The sequence below is a fragment of the Cornus florida genome, unplaced genomic scaffold (assembly GCF_030987335.1).
Source record: "Cornus florida cultivar Cherokee Brave unplaced genomic scaffold, ASM3098733v1 CherokeeBrave_3.0.0_Hap2_Chr05, whole genome shotgun sequence".
NCBI classification, from domain to species: Eukaryota; Viridiplantae; Streptophyta; class Magnoliopsida; order Cornales; family Cornaceae; genus Cornus; species Cornus florida.
The window spans coordinates 28,785,509-28,809,263 of record NW_026775575.1 but is presented as its reverse complement, the minus strand read 5'-3'; the positions used below and the strand labels follow the sequence as shown (position 1 = coordinate 28,809,263).

Here is a 23,755-nt window from a genome sequence, read left to right as displayed (position 1 = left end):
AAAGGACCGCGTCATTTCTACATTTTCACTTTTTCGACACTATTCACTTTTCGTCTTTTCCCCGTTTGTCACTTTGCTGGCATTGCCTCACTTTTTATGCTTGGAGTTGATTTCCGACTTCACATACCTTCATTCTAAGTGGTTCCACGAAATACGTATCTTAACTTTTGTAGAAAAGTACTCTGGTTGCTCCCAGTGTCCAAAGGGGCATAAGAAAATATTTTTGGAAGATATTTTCATTCTGGGTCATTAGTACAGTTATCACTTTTTGTAGGGGCCATTATGCAATTAATAAAAGTTATTGAAAAAATGCCTCGTTTTGAGCCTGGAACCTCGCACGGGATTTATTTTCACTTTTTGTCGAGTCATGTACTCTTAAAATTTCCTTCTGGGTGTTTTTCCCCAATTTTAGGGTTTCTGGCACAGGTTACCGCCGAACTTGTTCGAAGCATATCTTTTTACTCGGAACTCAGTTTTTCGTGTCGTTTCTTCCGTTGTTCATCTTTTCTCATTTCGGTTCTTTTTCTATCACAGTGTTTCATCGTTTGAGCACGTCTACGTGAATTTACTTTTCCAGACCTGGCGGGACCCGTTCGGGACACTTTTAGGGTTTTTCTATAAATAGGGTGACTTAAGATGAAAAATTAGATTTTCTCATCTCTTTCCCCTTTCTTGGCCGACAGTCATGGCAGCCAAGGGGCTGCAACCTTTCTTCTTCTTTTTCTGGCCTCTTCTCTCGTGGTAAATGCCGTAGGGCTTAAACATTTATTGTAGGCCTTGGTGAGATTTTCCTTTCCCCCTTATTGGAATTTCATTTTGGCCATTTTTTGAGTTCAAGTTTGAAGCCAAGTTAGAATTTTGGTAGGACTTCCTTGGGGTTTAATGATCACCGTGTTGTCCACGACAAAACCCCAAAGTATCGTCCGATTTGGAGCGATTTCATTTTGGTGGCTTTTGAGATTTTCATCTCAAAATGAGGTAGGGGATGTCTTAGTTTTATATTAATTTTGTATTGATTATTTCAGAAGCTTATACAACTTTTATGCACGCTTTAGTTCAAGTTCTAGAAATTAATTTAATTATTTTCTATGTTTAAGATTTAATTCTCATGATGGTATACAACTTAGAATTCAATTGTGGCATGCTAGTAAATTAGGCTTTGGTATGTTTGTTAACATATATTAAATTGTGGTTATTTGAATAAGAGTTGCAACATTTATTTAATAATTTTCTTTTATGAAAGTTTAATTCACATGGTTGTAACTTGCATGAAATCAACTTGTAATGTGATATTAGAATAGGCCTTGGTATGTTCTTTAACCTACGTTAAATTGAGAGCATTTGGATGATTTTAAAAATCTTAAGATTTTAATTATAAGAATTAATTAAAATCTATTTAATGGTTCTATTGGCCTAATTAAGATTTTGAATAAATGTATGTAATGACCATGCTATGTTGTTTAACATATATTAATTAGGGATCATTTGATTGAGATTTGAAATCTAGAAGAATTAATTAGTTTATTTAATTAATTTCTGTTTCTATTGCATTATTGATTTAATCATGTGTTTGACATTGGTAGTATGTTTAAATCATGATTTTTGACTTATAATGGATACATGAGTTTACGTTTTCAATATTTAATTATATTGTTATAATGTGTAACGAATTGCATATTAAAGATTCGACATGTGATGTTATTATAGCGTATAATGAATCACACTTTGAAGATTCGACATTTGTCATGCTATAGTAGTTGTGGATTTAGAGCATGTGTTCTGTGGTTTCAACCTACTTGTGCATGAAGGTAGTTTCGTGCATTATTTAAATTCGTATATAAGTTGTTAACTTATTTATTTTGGAGTCACATGGGACATTGTTACAATTTTTATGGCTAGAGTTTGACTCTAGTGCGGGAGGTACGAGTTCTCCCCATTTGGGATAGTGCACACTAGGGTGGTATTGCTAGTGGGTTAGTGCCCGAAATAACCATTTAGGTTTCGGCAGTACTCTAGATTTGATGTCTAAGTCTTCTACTATTTGTTTTCTTATTCAAATTCAAGTTGACAACCAATGTTTAATTGTGACTTGTGATTTTGGTTATTGGCGATTTAATATTGTTAAGTACATCTACGCATTATGATTTTAATGAATCATCGCAGTTATAATGTTGTTAAGTAATTTTATGCATCATGATTTTAATGAATCATCGCAATTATAATGTTATTAAGTACATTTATGCATTATGATTTTAATGAATCATCTCAGTTGTAATGTTGTTAAGTACATTTATGCATTATGATTTTAATGAATCATCTCAGTTGTAATGCTGTTAAGTACATTTATGCGTTATGATTTTAATGAATCATCGCAGTTTTAATGTTGTTAAGTACATTTAGGCATTATGATTTTTAATGAATCATTACAGACTGTTAAGTACATTTATATTAAAATGTTCAAATGTATCTTAGGAATGATCCTATAGATTTATTTAGAACATAGACGTTAGGTAGCATGACCCACTTTAGTTGTTTTCATATTTTAGATTTCAAGTTGATGGCTTTGAGAATCTATGTCTTGTTACCTTGTATAACATGCCTCTATGTTGTTTGAATTGCATGAATGATGTGATTTATGCTAGAAATGATCTAAGGTAGCTTAGGATGCTCCCTGAGTCTCACCTTTGACATAGACGTTAAGTGGCATATCCTTTTGAATTGTTTTACATTAATAAGATAATCTTGTAAAACATTAGGTCATTGCATGCTCATCTCCCATGAGTAGCTTTATGTTACTCACCCCAAAGTTACCGGAGACATTTTTAAGGTACAGGAATCAAGGTTGAGATTCTCGTTATGCTTGGATGATTTGTGGACTTGAAGGTTTCCATTCTTGTAAAGGTTGGTTTGGAAAGCCACTTGTAGCCTTATATGTCAAAATGTGTATTTTTGATTTTAAACATGTAATGTGTGTATAAGCACACCTTTTGACATTTATTTTGTGTGTATGTATAACATGAGGCCAAGGGCTATTAATTTTAAAGTTCATAAGTATGTTTTAAACTTGTTTCGGATCATTTGGAATGCATGTACAGTCTTATGGTTAGACTCAAAATTGTTTCTGTTCCGTCGTTCGGCTGTTTTCTATTGTCTGTTATGTCGTTCGACTGCTTTCTTGTTTTTGTTTCGTCGTTCGGCTGATTGTTACTTTCTGTTTCGTCGTTCGGCAGTTAAAACGCCCGATTATGAAGGTCAGAACGCCTAACCATGTAGGTTAGAATGCCTGACCATATAAGTCTGAACACTTAACCCTTCCGTTAGAATGCCTGACCATGTAGGTTAGAACGCTTGACCCTTCCGTCAGAACACCTGACCATGTAGGTCAGAATGCCTGACCATATAAGTCCGGATGCTTGACCCTTCTGTCAGAACACTTGACCATGTAGGTCGAGACGCCTGACCATGTAAGTCCGAACACTTGACCCTTCCGTCAAGATGCTTGACCATGTAGGTCAGAACGCCTGACCATGTAAGTCCGAACACCTAACCATGTAAGTCCGAACGCCTGACCATATAAGTTAGAACAACAGACCTTATAAGTCAGAACGACTGACTTTGTATGAGTGCCGAACGGGTGCTCAGCGTTGATGAGTGCTGAACAGGTGCTCAATGCTGATGAGTGTCGAATGAGCGCTCGGCATTGATGAGTGCCGAACGAGCGTTCGGTGCTTTGGCATTGGACAAGCGCTTGTCCATGACTCAAAATCTGTTCTTTTCTCTTGCTTTGAACATCTTTCACTTCCGCATTTCGGATCCGTTATCGGGTTATCTTTTGGTCAACACTGACGCACCGGGTTACAAAAGTTGGGTCGTCACATTAATTGATTACTCTTATGGTTTGTTTGATGGATTATGCTTATTTCTTGATAGATTATGCTACCTCCTTAGCTTAATTAGTTTAATTTTCATGTCATTAGCATAGTTGTAGTGTAATTGCTTTTATTTCCTAGATTGGAAGACAATTCACTCTTGTTATTTGATGATCTATGCTTATGAGTGCAAGTAGTACATTTTTCTAGATTTATGTGTGTGCATTAATTGGGGTTTCATTGAATGGTTAATAGCCTTATTTGATAGGTTGTGCTACTCACTTGATTGACTTTCTGGTCAACCATGTCATAACCAACATATATTTTTCAAGTGAAATACCCAAAATGCCCTTTAAATCAGATTGGCAAAAAAACCAACTTTCATGAGGTTCAAGGTGTTTATTTTGTGCAAAACCATGTTGTGTGCAAAAATAAACATCCACACAAACGTAAAAAGTGTTTTTAAGCGCACGTGAAAGGTCTATGGCCTTAAAATAACCCCGATGCAAAATATGAATTACCCAAACCTCCAAAGTGAGAAAATACTCTTTAAAAGAAAAACACAACAACCATTTCATGCAAATGTAATGTTGTGCGCAAAGTGAACATACATGTAATTGTAATATACATATTTACGTGTGTTCTAATGGACTATGGCCTCAATACAAGTCATTTGCAAAATTTCAGATGTCAAACCTTAAAATTTGCATTATTTGCCTTTAGAAGGTAAAATTTGAAACCAATGTGCATAGTCATAATTCAAACGGTGTTTGGCCCTTGGCCATACCTCATACATATTAAATGAATGCCAAAAAGTAAATGTCAATACACAATGCATGCTCTGGTGCAAAAATAACATGTTAAAACCCTTTGCTTTCATATTATTCTCATTTAAGGCAAATTTCCACATTCATTACATTCATGTGATTTCAAATAAAGTTTAGCCCTTGGCCACATATCATATACATAAAATGAATGTCAAAAAGTGTGTTTAGGCACACATTACAAGTTTCAAGGCAAAAATGACATTTTTACTTAACTGTACATTACAACATAAAATGACAAAACGATGCATACTAACGCTTACATACTCGTTAAATTACATGAAGGTACTCCAAAATATACAAGGTGACCTAAGGATGTTGTGTATCCCAAAATAAGGTATCCGTACTTAAAAATATCCCAACAACTAGGGTGAGTAAACAAGTTACTCGTAGGAAGAAGTGCATGCGTATACCCTAAAGTTTCAAATGCCATGCAAGTTCAACATAGATCATCACAAAGGATCATTCCTCCTAACGTCTATATTCCAAGGTGAACTAAGAGATCATCTCAAGCTACTCAAGCAATTGAAATGAAAGACAACATACAAGTACACATGCTCAAGCATACTAAACAATGTTAAAACACAATGCATAACATATAAGTATACACTTATAAGTATACTAAACCATATTAAAACAAGATATGCAATATCTAAGCATACTTACACATACATAATTAATACGAAGAACCTTGTAAATCAAGTATACAAGCACAAGTATACTAAGATAAATGAAATATGCACAAGACAAGTACACACAGTACAAGTACACATACTAGGTACATTAAACAATATTGAAAACTAAATACTCAATATAACCAAGTATACATCTACAAGTACACTAAACAATATTAAAACAGAACGCAATATATATACAAGTATATATTCACAAGTGTACTAAGAAATATTGATATTCATGGCATTCAAGTATACAAGTTCAAGTGTACTAAACTATGATGAAATGAAATATACAACTCACAAGCATACTAGGTACAAGTATACTAAATGTAAGTGAAACTTCATGCACCAAATCACAAGCTACAAGTAATCCATGATTAACAACTTGAAAATTGAATGCGAAATCAAATAGTGGAAGGACTAGGACATGTGGTCATAGACCAAACAAGTTATTCTAGGTAATTGTGACCCACAAGGTACTATCTAGTGCGCACTTATGACATAGGGAGACTCTTGTCCCTGTATTAGAGCTGAACCCTAGCTGACGAGGCCACTTGGGAATGCCAAAATAATGTAGTGAATGTGCGGTTCAAGAAAAGCCTTTAAGTCAAGTTTAAATTTATAAAAACCACTACCACCACTACTACTAACGTAGCAAGAGTGAGTAGGGATCGTCCCAAGGGATTATACGTGTTGGAATTTAACTTTGACTCTAGTATATCAAAAGATTGCAAAGAGAGATATTGGTTTGATTAAACTAAGGTGCAATGAAATTAAAATGCAATTAAAATAAACTAGTGAGAGATAGGGATTTAAGAGATATGAATAGAGGTCTTAGGGTGTTGGAATCACCACTAAGCTCATGTAATTAACCACTTGCTTTCCATTAATGGGGAATACATTGTTGTGAGCAAAATGCGACTACCAATTGCAATATTAAGCATGGACCATCAAATTAAAGAGTGAATTGTCTACTTAAACTAAGTGTAGAACAACCCATCAAATCTAAGCATGACCCATCAAATTAGTAACAATTATAGCACACATCAATCTAGAGAATCATGAAATTTGCAATAATAAGCCATGGAATATCAAACTAAGTATAGATTGTCTACCTACCTATAAGCATGAATTAAATTGTAGAACAACCCATCAAGCATAAGTATAATCCATCAAATTAATTGACAAACCCATTTAATAAAACCCATGTGTAGCCATCACTAAATCTTTAATTAATCACACATAGACATGCAACCAACATAGAGAATCTAGTGTAGAGATCAATTCCCCAAATAATCACACATAAGACAACATGTAATTAAAATAGCAAATCAATAGGAAGAATTAAACCATATGAATCATATGAGAAATAATTCCTAATTTAATCATACATAGACATGTAAATAAACTAGAAAATTAATAGGAAGAATTAAACCATAGAAAATCATAGAAATATACCAAGATTCATTAAATTCACAAGGCTAGAACACTAATCACAACAATATATATAAATCCCCAAAAATAGAAATACAAGGGTTTAGATTACACATGACTTAGGGCTCATCTAAGCCCTAAGTGTAGATCTAGCCAATCATAGAGGAGGTGGATGTGGTCATCAAACCCTCAAGGGTAAGGTCCAAACATGGCTCCATCTTCTTCTTCCTATTCTTCTTCTTTTTCTTTAAAGCTCTAGAGATGGAGAGAGAGTGGATCTAGAGATGGGTCTTGAGATGTGCCTCCACTTCCCTCTTTTCTTCTAACCCTAATCTCTAACTGTACTAGAGAGAGAAATATAAATTACAATGTAAAAAATAAAATGATAAAAGCTTCTTTACAAAATGGGTCACTTCGCTTTATATAGAAGGTCTTTTTCTTAGTCACTAAGTTAGGAATATAGCTCCAAAAATATCTAATCCCGTACTATGTGGAAGGTGGGAGTTTTGGGCGCACGCGGGAATAAGACAGCTTGCTGCCAGCAAAAGTTCGATCTATCAGACTTTTTCTTCGATCGATCCAACTTTTATTTTCGATCGATCCAACTTCGATCGATCTCAGAAAAAGCGATCGATCTTAGAAAAAGTTAGATCGATCCAACTTGGCAGTTTTTTAGCATTAGCCTCATTTTGCTCCAAATCAGCTTCCTTTTGCTCCGGATCCTCATTAAGACTTAGTTTGACTCCAAAAAGGCCTTAACATTATTGACTTGAAATAGACAAAAAAACAAATAAGTACTAAAACAGGAAAATAAGATAGATAAAGGTCCTAGAACACTCAAGCTTAAGGGGTTTAAAAGCGCACTTTTCAGCGCTCATCACTAGCCATCACATATATTATGTCCTTATAAGCTTTCCAAAATCAACAAGTTCAAAACTATACAAATCAACAATGCAAGTAACCATGTTCTATACATAAGTAAGGTTAAATCCACACAAACCATGTCTTAAAATTCAAGTCTAAATGGCATATGACATGTCAAGTCTCCGATATGCGATTTATACATAAAACAAGAATATATTACAACAATTGAGCCAACTTACCATCCTAAGCCACAAGTACCAAATAAGCTACAATTTAGTAACAAGCTTCCAAGGAAATCAATTATGATATTCTAAACAAGCTATATACCTATGTAAGATATATTTAAATAAACTTTTCAAGACAATGATATCCTATATCATGCTAAGTCCAATTACCATTTTAAGAGGCTACAAGTACTAATTCTGCGCAAGTCTAGTAACATGCTCACAAGGTAATTAATGCACTACATTTCAAGAGATTATCATTCTAACATGAAAAGTCTCTAAAATCAAATAATTTAGTAAATGAAACAATTTACCTATGGCAAGATATACATGCTTCCAAGGCTTTGAATTATCAAACAAGCTATATCATACACTTAAGCTATAATTCTGCAAGTCTCTATTTTCATGTTATCTCTACACATTATATATATAAGCTAAGCATGCCTTTAAATCATGGATTTAGCTACACAATACATATATCGACTACAATTTGGCAAGCTAAACATATATACACACCAAACATGCTATTAAATCACTAAACCCTAAGTCATTCAAAAATTTTCAATCTATACACAATACTATGGTTTATCAAGCATGTTAACAATATATATTAAGCTCCAAAAACACCTAAACACTTAGAAAATAAACATACAATAACCCCTACCTCAATTTGAGATGAAATCTCAAATCCTACCAAAATGAAACCTTTTCGAATGCGACGCCACTTCGGGGTTTTGTCGCGAACAACAAGGTGAAACATAAACCCTCAAGCAGCAACACCTAAATCTAAACTTGACTTCAAACATAAACTCAAAAAATGGCCAAAATGAGATTGCAATCGGTTAGAATCGAAAGCCTCGTCAAGGCCGACATTAAAGCCTTAGTCGTCGACGGAAAAATCAAAGAAGGAAGAGTCCAAAAGAAAGGAAGAAGGGTGGAAGCCCTAGGTTGCCATGGCTGTCAGCCATGGAGAAGACGAGAGAGCTTTTAAAAATTTTGTCTCTCACCCCCTATTTATAAAAATCTCAAAAAGTGCCCGGAACGGGTCCCACTCGGCCCTAAAAAGTGGAATTTGCTCAAACGCACTCAAACGGCAAAACACCATGAATGAAAAAGAACCGAAATGATAAAAAAAAAAAAAAAAGAACAATGGAAGAAATGGTATCGAAAACCAAGTCCCGAGCAGAGAGATATGCCCGAACAAGTTCGACGACAACTGGGGTCAAAAACCTTAAAACTACAAGGAATGACCGGAAAACATTCCTAAGAGTACACGACTCGATGAAATTTGAAAATGAATCCCGTTCAAGGATCCAAACTCAAAAGAGACACTTTGCAATTAACTTTCATTAATTGCACAAAGGCCCCTACGCAAAAGGATAACTATGCAAGTTACCTAAATGAAAATATCTTGCAAAAGATATTTTCTTAAAAATACCCAAATCAAAATATTTTTAAAAGATATTTATGAAAAATACTCCAAAAAATGAAAATGTTTCTGAAGAATCTTTTCATCCTCGCCCCTGTGGGAAAAAGAAACAATCAGTGAGGTTTTTACCAAAAGTAAAGCTATGCCTTTCAGGGAAACCAACAGGAATGAAAGCACGTGAGGTCAAAAATCAACTTCGAACACAAAAAATGAGGTTACGCGAAAAAAAATATCAACGAAAAAAAATTAATCCCTAAAAATGGAAAAAAAGGAAAGGAAGGAAAATGACCAGGAAGGAAAAAAAATGTACAAATCCGATGTTCATAGCGAAGAAGCCTCTATTTCCTCAGACCCTATCTCTGTGATCCGGTGGCTTTGCAGGTGGGCGGACGACAGACTCATGGTGCTCCTATTCACCTGCAATTCTTCTAGCATTGAGGGAGTCAGAGATTAAGGATGATAGTAATTTGGTTTTGACAGATTCTAAGGTGAGATTCATGATTGAATTTACAGAGCGTCTCTTCTTTTTAAAGATTCGACGATTCCTTTCAGTCTAGATGTTGTATACCAGAGATGTGAGACTCATTTTAGACATTGAGTTGCTATGAAATCTAGAAATACCTGTGATGGCCCTAGTTTTATAAGCAGTACATCCTATGATGACCCGAAGGTTAATTTGATCACGGATCCCGAATACGGAAGTCAAAGACAAAATAAAGATCTCTAGAGATATAACATATCCCAAAGACGCCAAAATGACCTTCCATGAGGTCACGGAACTCAATGAAAAGAAAGTGCGGAAGCGACGTTTTAAAAACGGATAAGTACTACCCTAGGGGTAAAATGATCTTTTCAAAAAAAAAAGGTGGGTGCTATCGAGCACACCATTGGATAGATAATGAACAATCAACGAAGTTAGACTAAAAAATCGTTTGATTCGGAGTCCGAACGAAGAAGTTATGATAGTTTCAAAATCAGGTTAAGAAGCTGCCAAGGAGGACACCATGGGCACCGGCGGGCGCACTCCGCACGTGTGATGGTGCACAACGCGCGCGCGCGCTGGTGCACATGGCAACACCCTGACAACAACCCAAGTTACATCAGATTTTTGAGATTGAAATGGGATTTTGAGGGTTTAAATGACATTTTTTTACAAAAAAAGTTATAAAGTGACCCCCCCCCCCCTAAAATCATGTTTTCCATATGACTATGTCAAAAGAAGTTCTTATTTTTCAAAAAAATGACTAAAATACCCTTAAGATCAGATTTTGCAAAAAATGCAAAAATGCATGTAGCTCTAAGTGTTCATTTCACCAAGTTTGGTGTTGTGTGCGGAAATGATCATGCACGCAAACGTAAAATATATATTTAAGCATGTTACAATGGCCTATGGCCTTAATACATGTCATTTGCGAATTTTCACATACCAAACCTCCGAATTTCATAATTTTCATAAGTAAACTAACAAACCAAAGAGCATAAAAGAAAACTTAAAGGTAAATGGCCCTTGGCCTCATTACATACATGTCAAATAAGCCTCAAAAGGTGCGCACTTAAGTACACAATACATATTTCAAATGAAAGATAAAAGTTTTGGCATATAAAACCAAAATAAAGACGAACATGCTAACACGTGCATGTATACAAAATATTCTAAGGTACTCCAAGCTACCAAACAAACCTAGGGATGTTGTGCATCCCAAAACAAAGTTTTCTTTCCTAAAAATATCCCAAACAACTAGGGTGAGTAAACAAGTTACTCGTAGGAAATGAACGTACGTGTAACCTAAAGTTTTAATGGTTTTGCAAGTTTAGTATAAACCGATCAATGTGGTTCATGCCACCAAAAGTCTGTGTCCAAAGTGAGATTATGTGATCATCCTAAGCTACCTTAGAATATTTCCAGCATAAACCACAATATTGATGTAATTTAACAAAATTGGAGAACTGAATATATAACAACAAGTTACAACTTCATAATGTTATCAACTTGAAATCAAAACACGAAATCAAATAAATGAAACAACAAGTTGCAAGATTTAATGTCATCAACTTGAAATGAAATGCGAAATCAAACAAAGTGGATATACTTGGACATCCTGCCGGAATAAAACCAACGAAATTGGTTAATTTTGGGTTACTAGCCCGTGGGTAACCTCCCTAAGTGCGCACTAAATTTGGGGAGAACTCTTACCTCCCGCCCTAGAGCCATACTCTAGTCATAGTCACAACAACGATACCCCAAGAATCTAAAATCAACAAATTATACAACAACGTATATATATTATATATATACGCAATGCAATAAGGCACCTTCCATGCACAAACAAATTGGATTACACACAAATCATGCCCTAAGTCCTCATGTGATATATCAAATTCACAATGTGAACTGCTACAAGTTACAACTATGTTATCAATACATAAGGTCTAATTGTGTAAGTATAAAACAAGTTCTAATTTAATAATTTAAAGTTTAAAACATTATCAAATACACAATATATGTATATATATATATATATATATATATATATATATAGATAGATAGATAGATAAAGGTAAACCACCACTATACTATTAATATAGTAATTTCATTCCATGTAAATATATACAATAAGCTTCTAAATCATAATGTAAACATAAATGCAACATCAAATACGCAATTAAATAAAAGAAAACAATTACATAGAATTTAATAAAGCCTCACAAATAAATCTCTAGATTTTAAAACATATCCAATTGAAACAAGCTTAATATATAATAAAGATCAAGTCTAGGCCTTACACAATATCAAGTCCTACGTTAATTTCATGCTAGTTACAAAATCCCTAGATTTCAAAACATATCCAAATGAAACAAGTTTAATATATGTTAAAGATAAAGTCTAGGACTTGCACAATATCAAGTCTAAGGTTAATTTCACACATATTACAACTATATACAATTTTTAAAGTGTAAAGAAGACATGAATACAATTTATATAAACTCAAAAACTTACAAAACACTAAAGTTATAAACATGAAAACACCTCCTACCTCACTAGAGAATTGAATCTCTAGAATCCAAAGAAAGCAAACGCAAGATGGAAAACCCTTCAAGGGTTTGGTAGAGGAGGATGAGGGGAAACTTTTGTTTCCCAAAGGTTAAGCCAAAAGGTGAGAGGAAAGGGTTCAAAATTAAGGGGGTAGGTCTAGGGTTTCAAGGTTTCTTCAATGGTGGAGAGAGAGAAAGTGAGGAAGAAAAAGAGATAGTGGAATAATATGCATCCCTCCACTCACTATGTACACTAGCACTACCTCTCTCACACACACTTTCCAAAATTGCAAAAAAAAGTCCATCCCCAAAACATAAATTGCAAAAAGGTCCATCTTCCAAAATATCTCAAAAATTATTTACAAAATGGTCCCTCCCCTAAATATCTCACAAATTAAATTACAAAATAGTCCCTAAGACGAAAAATAATTACACAATTACCCCTAAAAGCAAAAATTTCTGAAGAAACTAGCATTTATACCCTTTTCAGAAAAGTAAACAAATAATATGCTTTTCTGAAAAAGTAAAACTACACATTTTATAGAAATCAAATATAATGGATGCATGCAAATTTGGGATCAATCCGAGCACAAACCTTGAGGTTATGTGAAAGGAAACAATAAAAGGGAAAAAGACAAAAAGAAAAAAAAAATGTCGGAAAAGAGAGAAGATACAGTCTTCACAAGGACAATACAATAACCAAAGGAAGGAATGTCGAGGGCTACTTCCCGAGCACTCAAGATGACCCTAAGGGACAAAACCCAAACTCAAAAAAGAAAACATCAATGGAAAAAGAAAATTCGTAAAAATAGGAAAAAGAAAGGAAGAAAAATGACAAGGTCATTACAACCTACTCTCCTTAAAGAGATTTCGTCCCTGAAATTAGGAACGTCTCGACGAGAACCAAACACAAGGTCATACTAAGGAATAGATCGTGAAGTGCTAAAGGATAACTCCAAAAGCCTTAAGATCAAAGGAAAAGACACGAAACCATGAACCATGAGACAACTCTTTGAAGGAATTGACTTGGCAACCTTATGTCACTCACCAAAGGAATCCAACACAACCGCACACAGGTATCTAACTAAAAGTAACATGGCAGTATGAATAGTGACTAGAACCCGCCCACAACGTACTCAAATGTGTGAAAGCATTAACAGCGTCTAGTGCCCGCCCACACTCACTCGTCAGTAAGGTAGCATCGACGGCAACTAACACTCACCCACAACACATAATTTTGTACAGTAGTATGATAGTACAATGCACTAGTTCATAACATGCCTCCACTAAGTTTACCTGTGAAACCTTTCGATACAAATGATATTAATGTCGAAAATAATCATTACCCAAAGCACTACGGAAGCCAGGCATTTTGTGAGACTTGGGGTATGGTCCAAAGATGTCCAGCCAGACCATCTTGGCTAATCCCAGAACTCTAACAATGATGTCATAGGCACCACTACACTTAAGGCCTCAAATCCTTAATATAAGAAAAATCAATAAATCTTACGTCTCAAAACACCGTTGTCAACAACACCAGTCACGAATTCAAAGCCTGACAAGTCTGTGCCCTCAAGCCAATGGATCGAACTTTACAAAATCGAACAACATCATCACCTCCCTGGTCACAACGACTCTCACTAAAGGATATTACATCAAAAATCCCACACACCATCCTAAAGTAGACCTACCACAAGGCTACACATAGGAATCCAAACACTAGATCAAACTCACTATTAAGAACAACCAAATCCTCAAGGACTCGAGTTAATTACGTAGCTTACACATCACAATCCCGACAACCAAGACCACTATGCATCAGCGCAGGAAAGAAAAAATAGTCAGAACCAGATAAAATATACAGTCAGAAAACAAACATATATATAATGACCATGTCAAAATCACAAAATGTATATACATACTCGCAACAGCAAATCACATAAGCTAGATAACACCATATAACCAAGCACATAGTATACATAAGGAAATCAAATAAGCTAGCTATCACATAGGGATCAAGTAAGCAATGACAAGCTACACCTTACTAGTGACACTAGCATGTTAAACAAATATAGCATATGAAAAACGTATTATCTCTACCGTCATACTAACCAATACATAGTCAAATAACCTAAACATGTTCCTAAGGCACGCTCAAAATGACAAGGCACATAAACACGTGAGAGTGACTATACAAATAGCAATTTTACAAAATTAAAAGTAAAATGAAATGCCTCTCAAAAGGAAAATCTCACTGAAAACGTACCCCTAAAACTCGGATAAGTCCAATCTCTCATTGCGAGGAAAGGAATCTTCCCCTAAAATGACTATTAAACAACAAAATGACAATGTAATGGATAGTTCCAACACTATTAATCACAAGACATCCACATGAAGGACTTCTCTCAAGATGCCGAAGAGTCCGATAAGAACTCTATAGAATTCTAAGTTTCCAATGACAAGGGAGAGTAATTAATTGCGCCAATGTAAATAATCACACAAAACCATTCGCATCCCAACCATAGCTTATAAGAGTTGTCCAAGGTAATGTAAGAAGGATCCTAGGTTAACACACCTATCAAATCCCTAAACTATTACTCTAAGAAGATCAGACACGAGAACCTCACCGTTGAGGCTCACAAGGCAAACCTCCCAACTCCCAAAAGAAGGACTCAAGTTTATCTTGACTCTTCATCCTAAGACACTAGAAACAAAACCCTAAATGATGTCACCACATCAAGATCACCGCGAAGCCCTAAGAGATGACACCAACACCTCTAACATAACCATGACTACGGCATGAAGAAACAAAAGAAAATGAGATGAAACGGTGCCTCCATGGCCAATGTCTCATCCTATTAAATGAAGACTACAATTATACGCTCATATGAGCCTTACTTGAATCAACCACCAACCTAAAATCTTAAAACTCTCAAACTGACAAAACAAACAAGAAGGTTCCCGTCGTGGAGACTTTATAAAAGAATCCCTCCTATACAAGGAAGAAACCCCAGAAGACAAAGACGCGTCTAAGAATACCATGGACTCCAAGAGACAATGCCCTAGCATTAATCTCGCCTAACCGAGCATGAACAATGCATAAATTCAAACGGAATATGAAATAAAAAGAAAGCCACCAAAATTATATGCATCATATGATAGAATCTTAAAATAAAATACCTTACTAAACTACATCTTATTCTGTCACTACAAACAGATTAAGCACGTAGTATATATTCACTTATACTCATAGACATACCAAACACATAGCATAAGACATGGCGACAAGACAACATACTTATGTAAGTAACAAACAATCTATGTATAACATGCTCTGTCACATAACAAGTAGATATAATCAAAACAAAGAACACGAGTAGAACTACTATGCTTATTACCTAACACAGGGTCAACATCAACACTTAACACTAAGTCATGCTCAACAACTAGTATATAAAAGTCCAACCTAGCATACATCACACGTCATTCTCAGTACCTTTAAAATTATATCATGTTAGGCAAATAGCATACACACATAGTACACACAATATAATAACTAACCAACATGATCCAACAAAAATGCATTTAACAACGTAGGAATCTCGAATGAGAAGCTCCATGCTCCTCGTACATCCTATTAACCGTTTAAACCCAACACACGATGAGTGATGAGGAAGCATAATCAATTATCTCCAAGTACTCGTGACCACATGAGACTCATCGAATAAATGTGCAAAGCAAAGCACATAGAGGATGTAATAACACATGTGTCATATAAGAGATGCGCGTAACACAGAAACACTTAAGCACCTGAGCATACAAGCACGTAAGCATACAGGTGCTTAGTAAACATGAAACATACTATCATAAACACACATAAGCCATGCTATGACAATCAAGGAATGCTTTTAAACACTTCATATACTTAAGTACATATATAAAACAGTCGCCAAGTAAATATGAAGCACAAAGATAACCCCAAAACCCGTCGTCCTAACCATGATGCTATATACACGAAGGACAAGTCAAAAACAACAACATAAGTCATTATGACCAAAAATAATTCACTCAGTTAATGCATGGAATAAGTAGCACATCAATGCATGTATCATATAGTCGTGATAAAATAGTTAAAGTAAAGCTTCTAAACAGATGGCCACATAAGCACCTAAACATGGAAACATGTCAAACATGTTAACAAGAAGCATATAACCACATAGCATGACAAAATATGTGAAAGAAAACATAAGGTATGAAGACGTATGTCGTATACAATCATGTTAAAGCAACTAAGGAAAGCTTCTAAACACTTAAGCATATAAAGCACGTATACATGTTATCATACCAAAACATATTAACAAGAAGCATGCGAACATATCAAAGTAAGTCAACAAAAGCATGATATGCACCCAAAACCCGTCGTCCAAGGTTTTCGAACCTAAGAGCTCTGAAACCACTTGTGATGGCCCTGGTTTTAAAAGCCAGTGCGTCTTGTGATGACCTAAAGGTTGATCCGATAACGGATCCTGAATGTTGAAGTGAAAGACAAAATTAAGGTCTCTAGAGATATAACACATCCTAAATATACCAAAATGACCTTTCATGAGGTCATGGAACTCAAAGAAAATAAAGTGCGGAAGCGATGTTTTAAAAATAGATAAGTACTATCCTAGGGTTAAAATGGCCTTTTTAAAACAAAATTGGTTGCTACTAAGCATACCATTGGATATACAACTAAAAATTAACTAAGTTAGACTCAAGAATTGCCTGATTCAGAGTCTGGACAAAGAAGTTATGATAATTTCAAAATCGGGTTAAGAAGCTACCAAGGAGGACACCATGGGCACCCGCAGGCGCATGCCGCATGCGCAATGGGGCACACCACGCCCTCGCATTGATGCACTCGGTAGCACCCTAATAGCAACCCAAGTTACACCAAATTTTTGAGATCAAAATGGGATTATGAGGGTTTAAATGACATTTTTTGAAAAAAAGTTGTGAAGTGACCCCCCCCCCCCCCCGAAAATCATGTCTTCCATACGATCATATTGAAAGAAGTTCTTATTTTTCAAGGAAATGACCAAAATACCCTTAAGATCAGATTTTTCAAAAAATACAAAAATGCATGTAGCTCCAAGTGTTCATTTCACCAAGTTTGGTGTTGTGTACAAAAATAATCATGCACACAAACGTAAAATATATATTTAAGCGTGTTACAATGGCCTATAGCTTTAAGACATGTCATTTACAAATTTTCACATACCAAACCTCCAAATTTCATAATTTTCATAAGTAAACTAAGAAAACAAAGCGCATAAAAGTAAACTTAAAGGTAAATGGACCTTGGCCTCATTATATACATGTCAAATAAGTCTCAAAAAGTGCACTTAAGTACACATTACATATTTCAAATGAAAGATACAAGTTTCGGCATATCAAACCAAAATAAAGACAAATATATACAAAATTACAAGGGCCACTTGTATATGCCAAAATGTGTGTGTGATAGTGAGTGTGATTCAAGAAAGCCTTTTTGGTCAAGTTTAAATTTATAAAAGCCATAACCACTTCTACTACTAACGTAGCAAGAGTGAGTAGGGATCGTCCTAGAGAATTTGCAAGATACTATGGAATAAATATTGGATTAGTAGGTCGAATGATCAAATAAAGGTTTTGGTTGGTTGAATCAACTAATAATTTAATTAAAAACATGCAAATGAAGATCAATCTAGAGATTAAGGTAAAGAGAATGAGAGAAAGGTCTTGGGGCATAGAGTTCACCACTAAGTTTTACTTCACTAAACATTAGCAATTGTCAATTTAAGGGGAGTTTCATGTTGTAAAACAAATGTGTGTGTGCCATTAATTGAAATACAAAGCATGGATGACAAATTAAACATAAATTGTCCAATCAATCTAGTAAGTAGCACAACCTATCAAACTAAGCCATTAATCATTCAATAAACCCACAATTAATGCACACACATAAATATAGAGAAATGTACTACTTGCACTCATAAGCATGGATCATCAAACAACAAGAATAGATTGTCAACCTATCTAGGAAATTAAAGCAACTACACTACAATTATACTAATGACTTGGAAATTAAACTAATTAAGCTAAGGAGGTAGCACAATCCATAAAGAAATAAGCATGATCCATCAAACAAAGCACAAGAGTAATCAATTAAGTACCATGCCTTGACCATCACTAGATTTATAATTCCAACACACATAGACATGCATCAAACTCATAAAACCTAGTGTAAGCACATGACCATTCATTCTAGCAAACATAGACATATTGATAGAAATAAAAGATCAATTAGAAGAATTAATCCATACAAATCATGTAGAAACTCAAGATCTATATAAATTCATGGTCAAAACATCATTTACAACTAAAATCCATAAAAATTACAAAATACTAAGTTTAGGAAACAAGCCTATGGGGTATCTCTAGCCCCAAGAGAAGGATTTAGCCACTCATGGTAATGGTCATGAAACCCTTAAGGGTTTTTTTCAATGTAGGCACCATCTTCTTCCTCCTTGCTTTTCTCCAAAACCCTAGTTCTAGAGAGAGAAATATCTAAGAGTTATTTCTATAATTGGTAATAAAATTGTCAACCTTATACAAATTAGTTCATTTAACTTTAATACAAGCCTCTTTGAGTAGGTAACAAGTCAGAAATAAGGCCTTTGATTGGTGCAAACTCGCAGGTACAAAAGTTGGTGGAGTTCGAACGCGATTGGGAATTAGACAGCCCACTGCCAGCACTTGCTTCGATCGATCAAAGCTTTCTTCGATCGATCGGACACTTACTTTGATCGAATTGAAGCTGACATGGCAAGATATTTTGGATAACTGGCAACCTTATCTATTGAGCTGGCACCGCCTTCATCTCGATCAATTGTAAATATCTTTGATCGATCAGGACTTCCTTCAATCGATCGAACCTTGAACAGTATAGTTTTTCTGACTTTTTCTGGATCTTCCTCTTAATTCCAAAATTGAGCTAAAAGGCACTTTTTAGCCTGTTTGAACCTTATTGACCTGAAATAGACAAAAACACAAATTAAAACTAAAATGGGAAAGTAAGATAGATGAATGGATTAAAATACCCTCGTTTAGGTGCTAAAATGCATCACATTTGAGCACTTATCGCACCCCCAAACTTTGATATTGCTAGTCCCTAGCAATGAACAACAAAGAAAAGAAAGAAATTAACAACTAAGTAACTATGAACTAGAAGGCAATGAAAGAATAACGCCATTTTCATAGGGAACACGATTGAATTTAGCATATGCAATAAGCCTTTTAAACCCCTAGGTGACCCCTAGTGGACAAGTGAAGTCTCGTGAGGGTTTATAGAAATGATACCCACAAATATTAAGCTCTTTCTTATTAAAGAGGCACCAACATACAAAGCAAGTATTGGGAGAAAATAACCTCAAGTATGCAATTTTTCAACCATCTCTAAGCAATTCTATAAAATTTCAATACCAAGCAAACAAGTATGGTCCTCCACATATCAAGAGAATGATCATGCAAATCAAAACAACTCTAGAATCCTTTCTAAGTGAACCAGCATCAAATATGTTACTATCTAAGCCAACTAAAGAAATGATCACATCCGGCCTCAAGCTAGCCCATAAATCTAGTACCGATCATTAAGACAAAGAGTGAACATTTTATTAAACCTTTATTCAAATAGGTGCACTTATTCTTTTTACTCAATTTTTTTTAATTTTTTTTTATTTTTAGGATCAAAGATGGAAGCATGGTGCAATGTAGTGATCTCTTAAGCTTTCTAGAAGATTCACGAGGCGAGCATTAGGTCAATCTCCCAAACCGGACAGCTTTAGGGCATTAGGTGTAGAGACACCCCTAAAGACTTATAAGCTCAAATCAACTAGACTACAAATCAAAACTACCTCCATCTAATCATTTCCCACTCCTCACCTTTGGTAAGAAGTCCTCACTTATTTGCTTTTGTAAATATCTTCTTTATTTATTTTTTTTCTTTATTTTTTTTAATCTAGAGTTTGGGCCCTCCACCTTCCGGTGTGAGAATTCAATGCTTGATGAGGCTAGAATCCTGGATACTTAGTGAAAAGACTTTGCTATCCACCTTTGTCAAGAATGAAAACTTTCAAAGCACAACTAGCTCTATTAGGATATAACCAAATCAATAATAAACAAAACATGTACCCTACAAATGAATGCTAATATGCGCCTGTGTTAGTCTAGAATCCTAGACTGAATCTCAAAACAATCATAAAATCAAGATGATGTGGACCACAAATGCAAGCAAGATAGCAATCTTTTAAAAAAATTACTCCTAAATGGCATCCATAAGGCATGCAAGGACTATTGGACTCTCAAGTCAAGCAATTTTTAAATTCTTAGTATCATGGTCCTCAAATGATTAAAATCATAGCTAAAAACTCTCAAGTCATACCACATACATAGAAACTAAGTGCGACATGTAAAATATGCTAACACACCACCAAACTTAATCTGTGCATTGTCCTCAATGTACAAAGAAGTAACAGATAATGGAAATAGTATACCAAATGGGTGTAACAAATAGGACTCGGCAATGAAAGGTTAGCATTGGAAGGCGCACCCCCAAACTTAGATTCTAAAAACCTGTCTGAAAATGGTCACACTAGCAACTATCAAAGCATATGCATCAATGATATAAATGAGAGGTGAAACTGAGAACTGGGCAAAAATCATAGCATATAGCAGTGTAAAACTCAGAATATCCAAAATCGAAATCAATAATATGATACATTCAAAAATCCAGAGATGCTGATAAATCTAAAACCAACATCCAAAAACCATATGTATCAAGTGTAATGCAAAATATCCAGTGCAAAGTATCAAAACGGTGCAAAAATATCCCAGAATAGCAGTGTATCAAAATATATCATAGCATGGAAAAGTAATAGAGAGAGAATGGTGGAATTAGGGTGCAACATCCGGTGCCATTATATCGGCAATGACATGGAGCATATCGGACATCTCTCGGCTATGTCGAGTGAGCGATGTCTGAATGTCCATCCACAATGTGGAAATATCTTACCTCGCCTTAGAAATGTCGGTCCTCAAATCGTCAGATCGCTGGACTAAATCATCATGCCTCCTCACCAAATCATTATGATGCCTCGTGATGTCATCGTGCCACCCTGTCATGTCAGCTCTAAACAAAATAAAATCTTTATGTAGCTAAAATAGATTAGCTCTATAGCTAGAGTCTGAACTGGCATGATGGGATCGAGTGTCGGCCTGGGGCATCGGCTCTGTAGGAGGGACATGTGAGGGGCTGGCCTGCTGAGATGAATGGGTAGGGAGAGGTAGATTTGGCTGCGAGGTAGATGTGGAAGTATCAATGCGATGCTGTTGTCTAGGTCTGGAAGAAGGTGATCCCGGGAATCCCTCGTCTGCATCCTCTGCGGCTCTCTGTTGGGCTTTCTCCCTTTTCTGCTCTCTATTTTTCTTATTCTTGGTACAGTCATTGAGGTCTTGGTCCACTTCGTCATGTCATATGCCTTTCTTGCTCTCTGCGCGACAGTCTTTGGAATCTCAGTTGGGTCAAAGGAATAACCCTGGTCAATTAGTAGCTGTGTAATCAGGTGGCCATATAATAAAGGCCAAACATCAGCTCTAGAATTGTGCTTGAAGATCAGATTTTCCTAGAACTTGTGAATAATCTCCCAGATAAGAGCAGGAACTGAAATCCAGCAACCCTGGCTCAAATAGTATAGGGCCTGTAGAATCTCATCCCATCTATGTGTACCATGTCCTGAAGGGAAGGCATTGAGATGTAACACAAAATCTAAGAACCAATATCGGGGATCAATATCAACCCGGTCTGAAAATGTATTGCCTTCAAAGGCAGCCTATGGAGATAGTGTTGCAACCATGGTCATCATTAAGGAATAAGTAGGAATAATAGGGTACAGTAGATCCTTAGAGTTAGTGACCAATGGAGAAATATGGAGGCATCGGCAGGCAGTAGCAATGGCAGGGATATAAACGTCAATGACCTGACCATCAATGGTCATATGCATCAACTGCTGGTCATCCTTATCCATCTAGATATGCTTAAAAAACAAAACAACCTACCGGGGATAGACTATAGTGTCTGCCAGAGTCATAATAGCATCGATGCCCCTATGGGTGAGCTTATCACAAGACCATTGTGTCTGCTCCAACCCAACAAATAAATCTCAGTCAAATCTAAACTCCGGCTTTAATTTCCTACCGGAGTAAGAGAGAGAGGGCACCGCTCTGATAATAGGACTTTGTGCCTCCATGAAAGATGGCTTGAAAGAAGCAGAAGCAGATGTGGTAGGCTCAGACAAAGGTGATAACTCCTCCTCAGGAGATGGAGGAGGCTGTATAGCTCTGACCACACACTTTCTGGTAAGAGTCTTCTGCCTACACTGCATCTGCAAAAGCAACAAGTATAAATCAGTGCACAAGTATAAAAGTAGGCAAACACCTGATAAGAAAACATAAAGCATGCCGAAATCAAGTATAAATAAAAAATCGAAATATAGAATCATGCTCGTGTAGGAAGTGATCAAGAAAGCTTCAAGAATATCATTCAACAAGCTTTGACAAGATAGAATAGATCATGGCACAATAAGTAATCTTAGGTGTGCAAAACAATGCAATGATAGTATAGAGGGTAGAAAAGTCACTTTTAGAAATATTTGAGCAAAAATGGGATCAAAAGGACAAGTATAGGATGTGATGTGCATAAAGGATGCAACGTGCATTTATAAACCTAAAACTCAACAAGATTCTGCAATTTCATGGCAAGTAGACCCTAGGATGACATCGTATCAATTCCTAAGCAAGAATGTCTTCAAATTTAACATTTAAGACAGATGAAGTAAGCATGATAATATGGAGAATACAATCATAGCAACTGTCTACCTAGAACTCAAGAATCGTGTATATCACAAAATAAAGACTAAGTGAATTGCATGGTTGCAAAACACTTTAATCCTAGGCATGTTATGATACACAAGTTCATAAATGAATCCTAAGCATGGTATGCAACTACATGGCATATATCTGAATGATGCACAAATATCAAAGTTAAACTCTAGTTAAAGAAATATCCCACACTCCATTTCAACAAAATCAACATCCTATGATCACTCATGGCTCGTGTCCCCATCTAAGCAATAAATAAGCAGAAAATTGATTGCTTATGGCTCGCAACCCCTTTTAAAGCTTAAATGAAGCAAAGAATGGTCAAAGATTGAGAATAACAAGAGACTTACCATTTTTGAATCAAAATCATGACCGGCAAAGAACCTCGGTCTCAAGCTCTTACTAGCTTTCAAGAAATGGATCACAAGTATATAATCAAGTA

At 35.6% G+C, this 23,755-nt stretch overlaps 1 protein-coding gene across 1 annotated transcript in view; it reads right to left on the bottom strand.

Moving 5' to 3' along the window:
* The window catches only part of LOC132309112 (zinc finger protein GAI-ASSOCIATED FACTOR 1-like), a 75,721-nt gene extending 53,261 nt beyond the window's left edge, over nt 1–22,460 (bottom strand). Inside the window, exons 1-2 of the mRNA XM_059807462.1 lie at nt 22,350–22,460; nt 22,163–22,265 (exon numbers count right to left, since the gene is read on the bottom strand). Coding sequence (XP_059663445.1) covers nt 22,163–22,265; nt 22,350–22,460 — 214 coding nt within the window. The remainder of the gene's footprint in view (nt 1–22,162; nt 22,266–22,349) is intronic.
* Nucleotides 22,461–23,755: the final 1,295 nt, after the last annotated feature.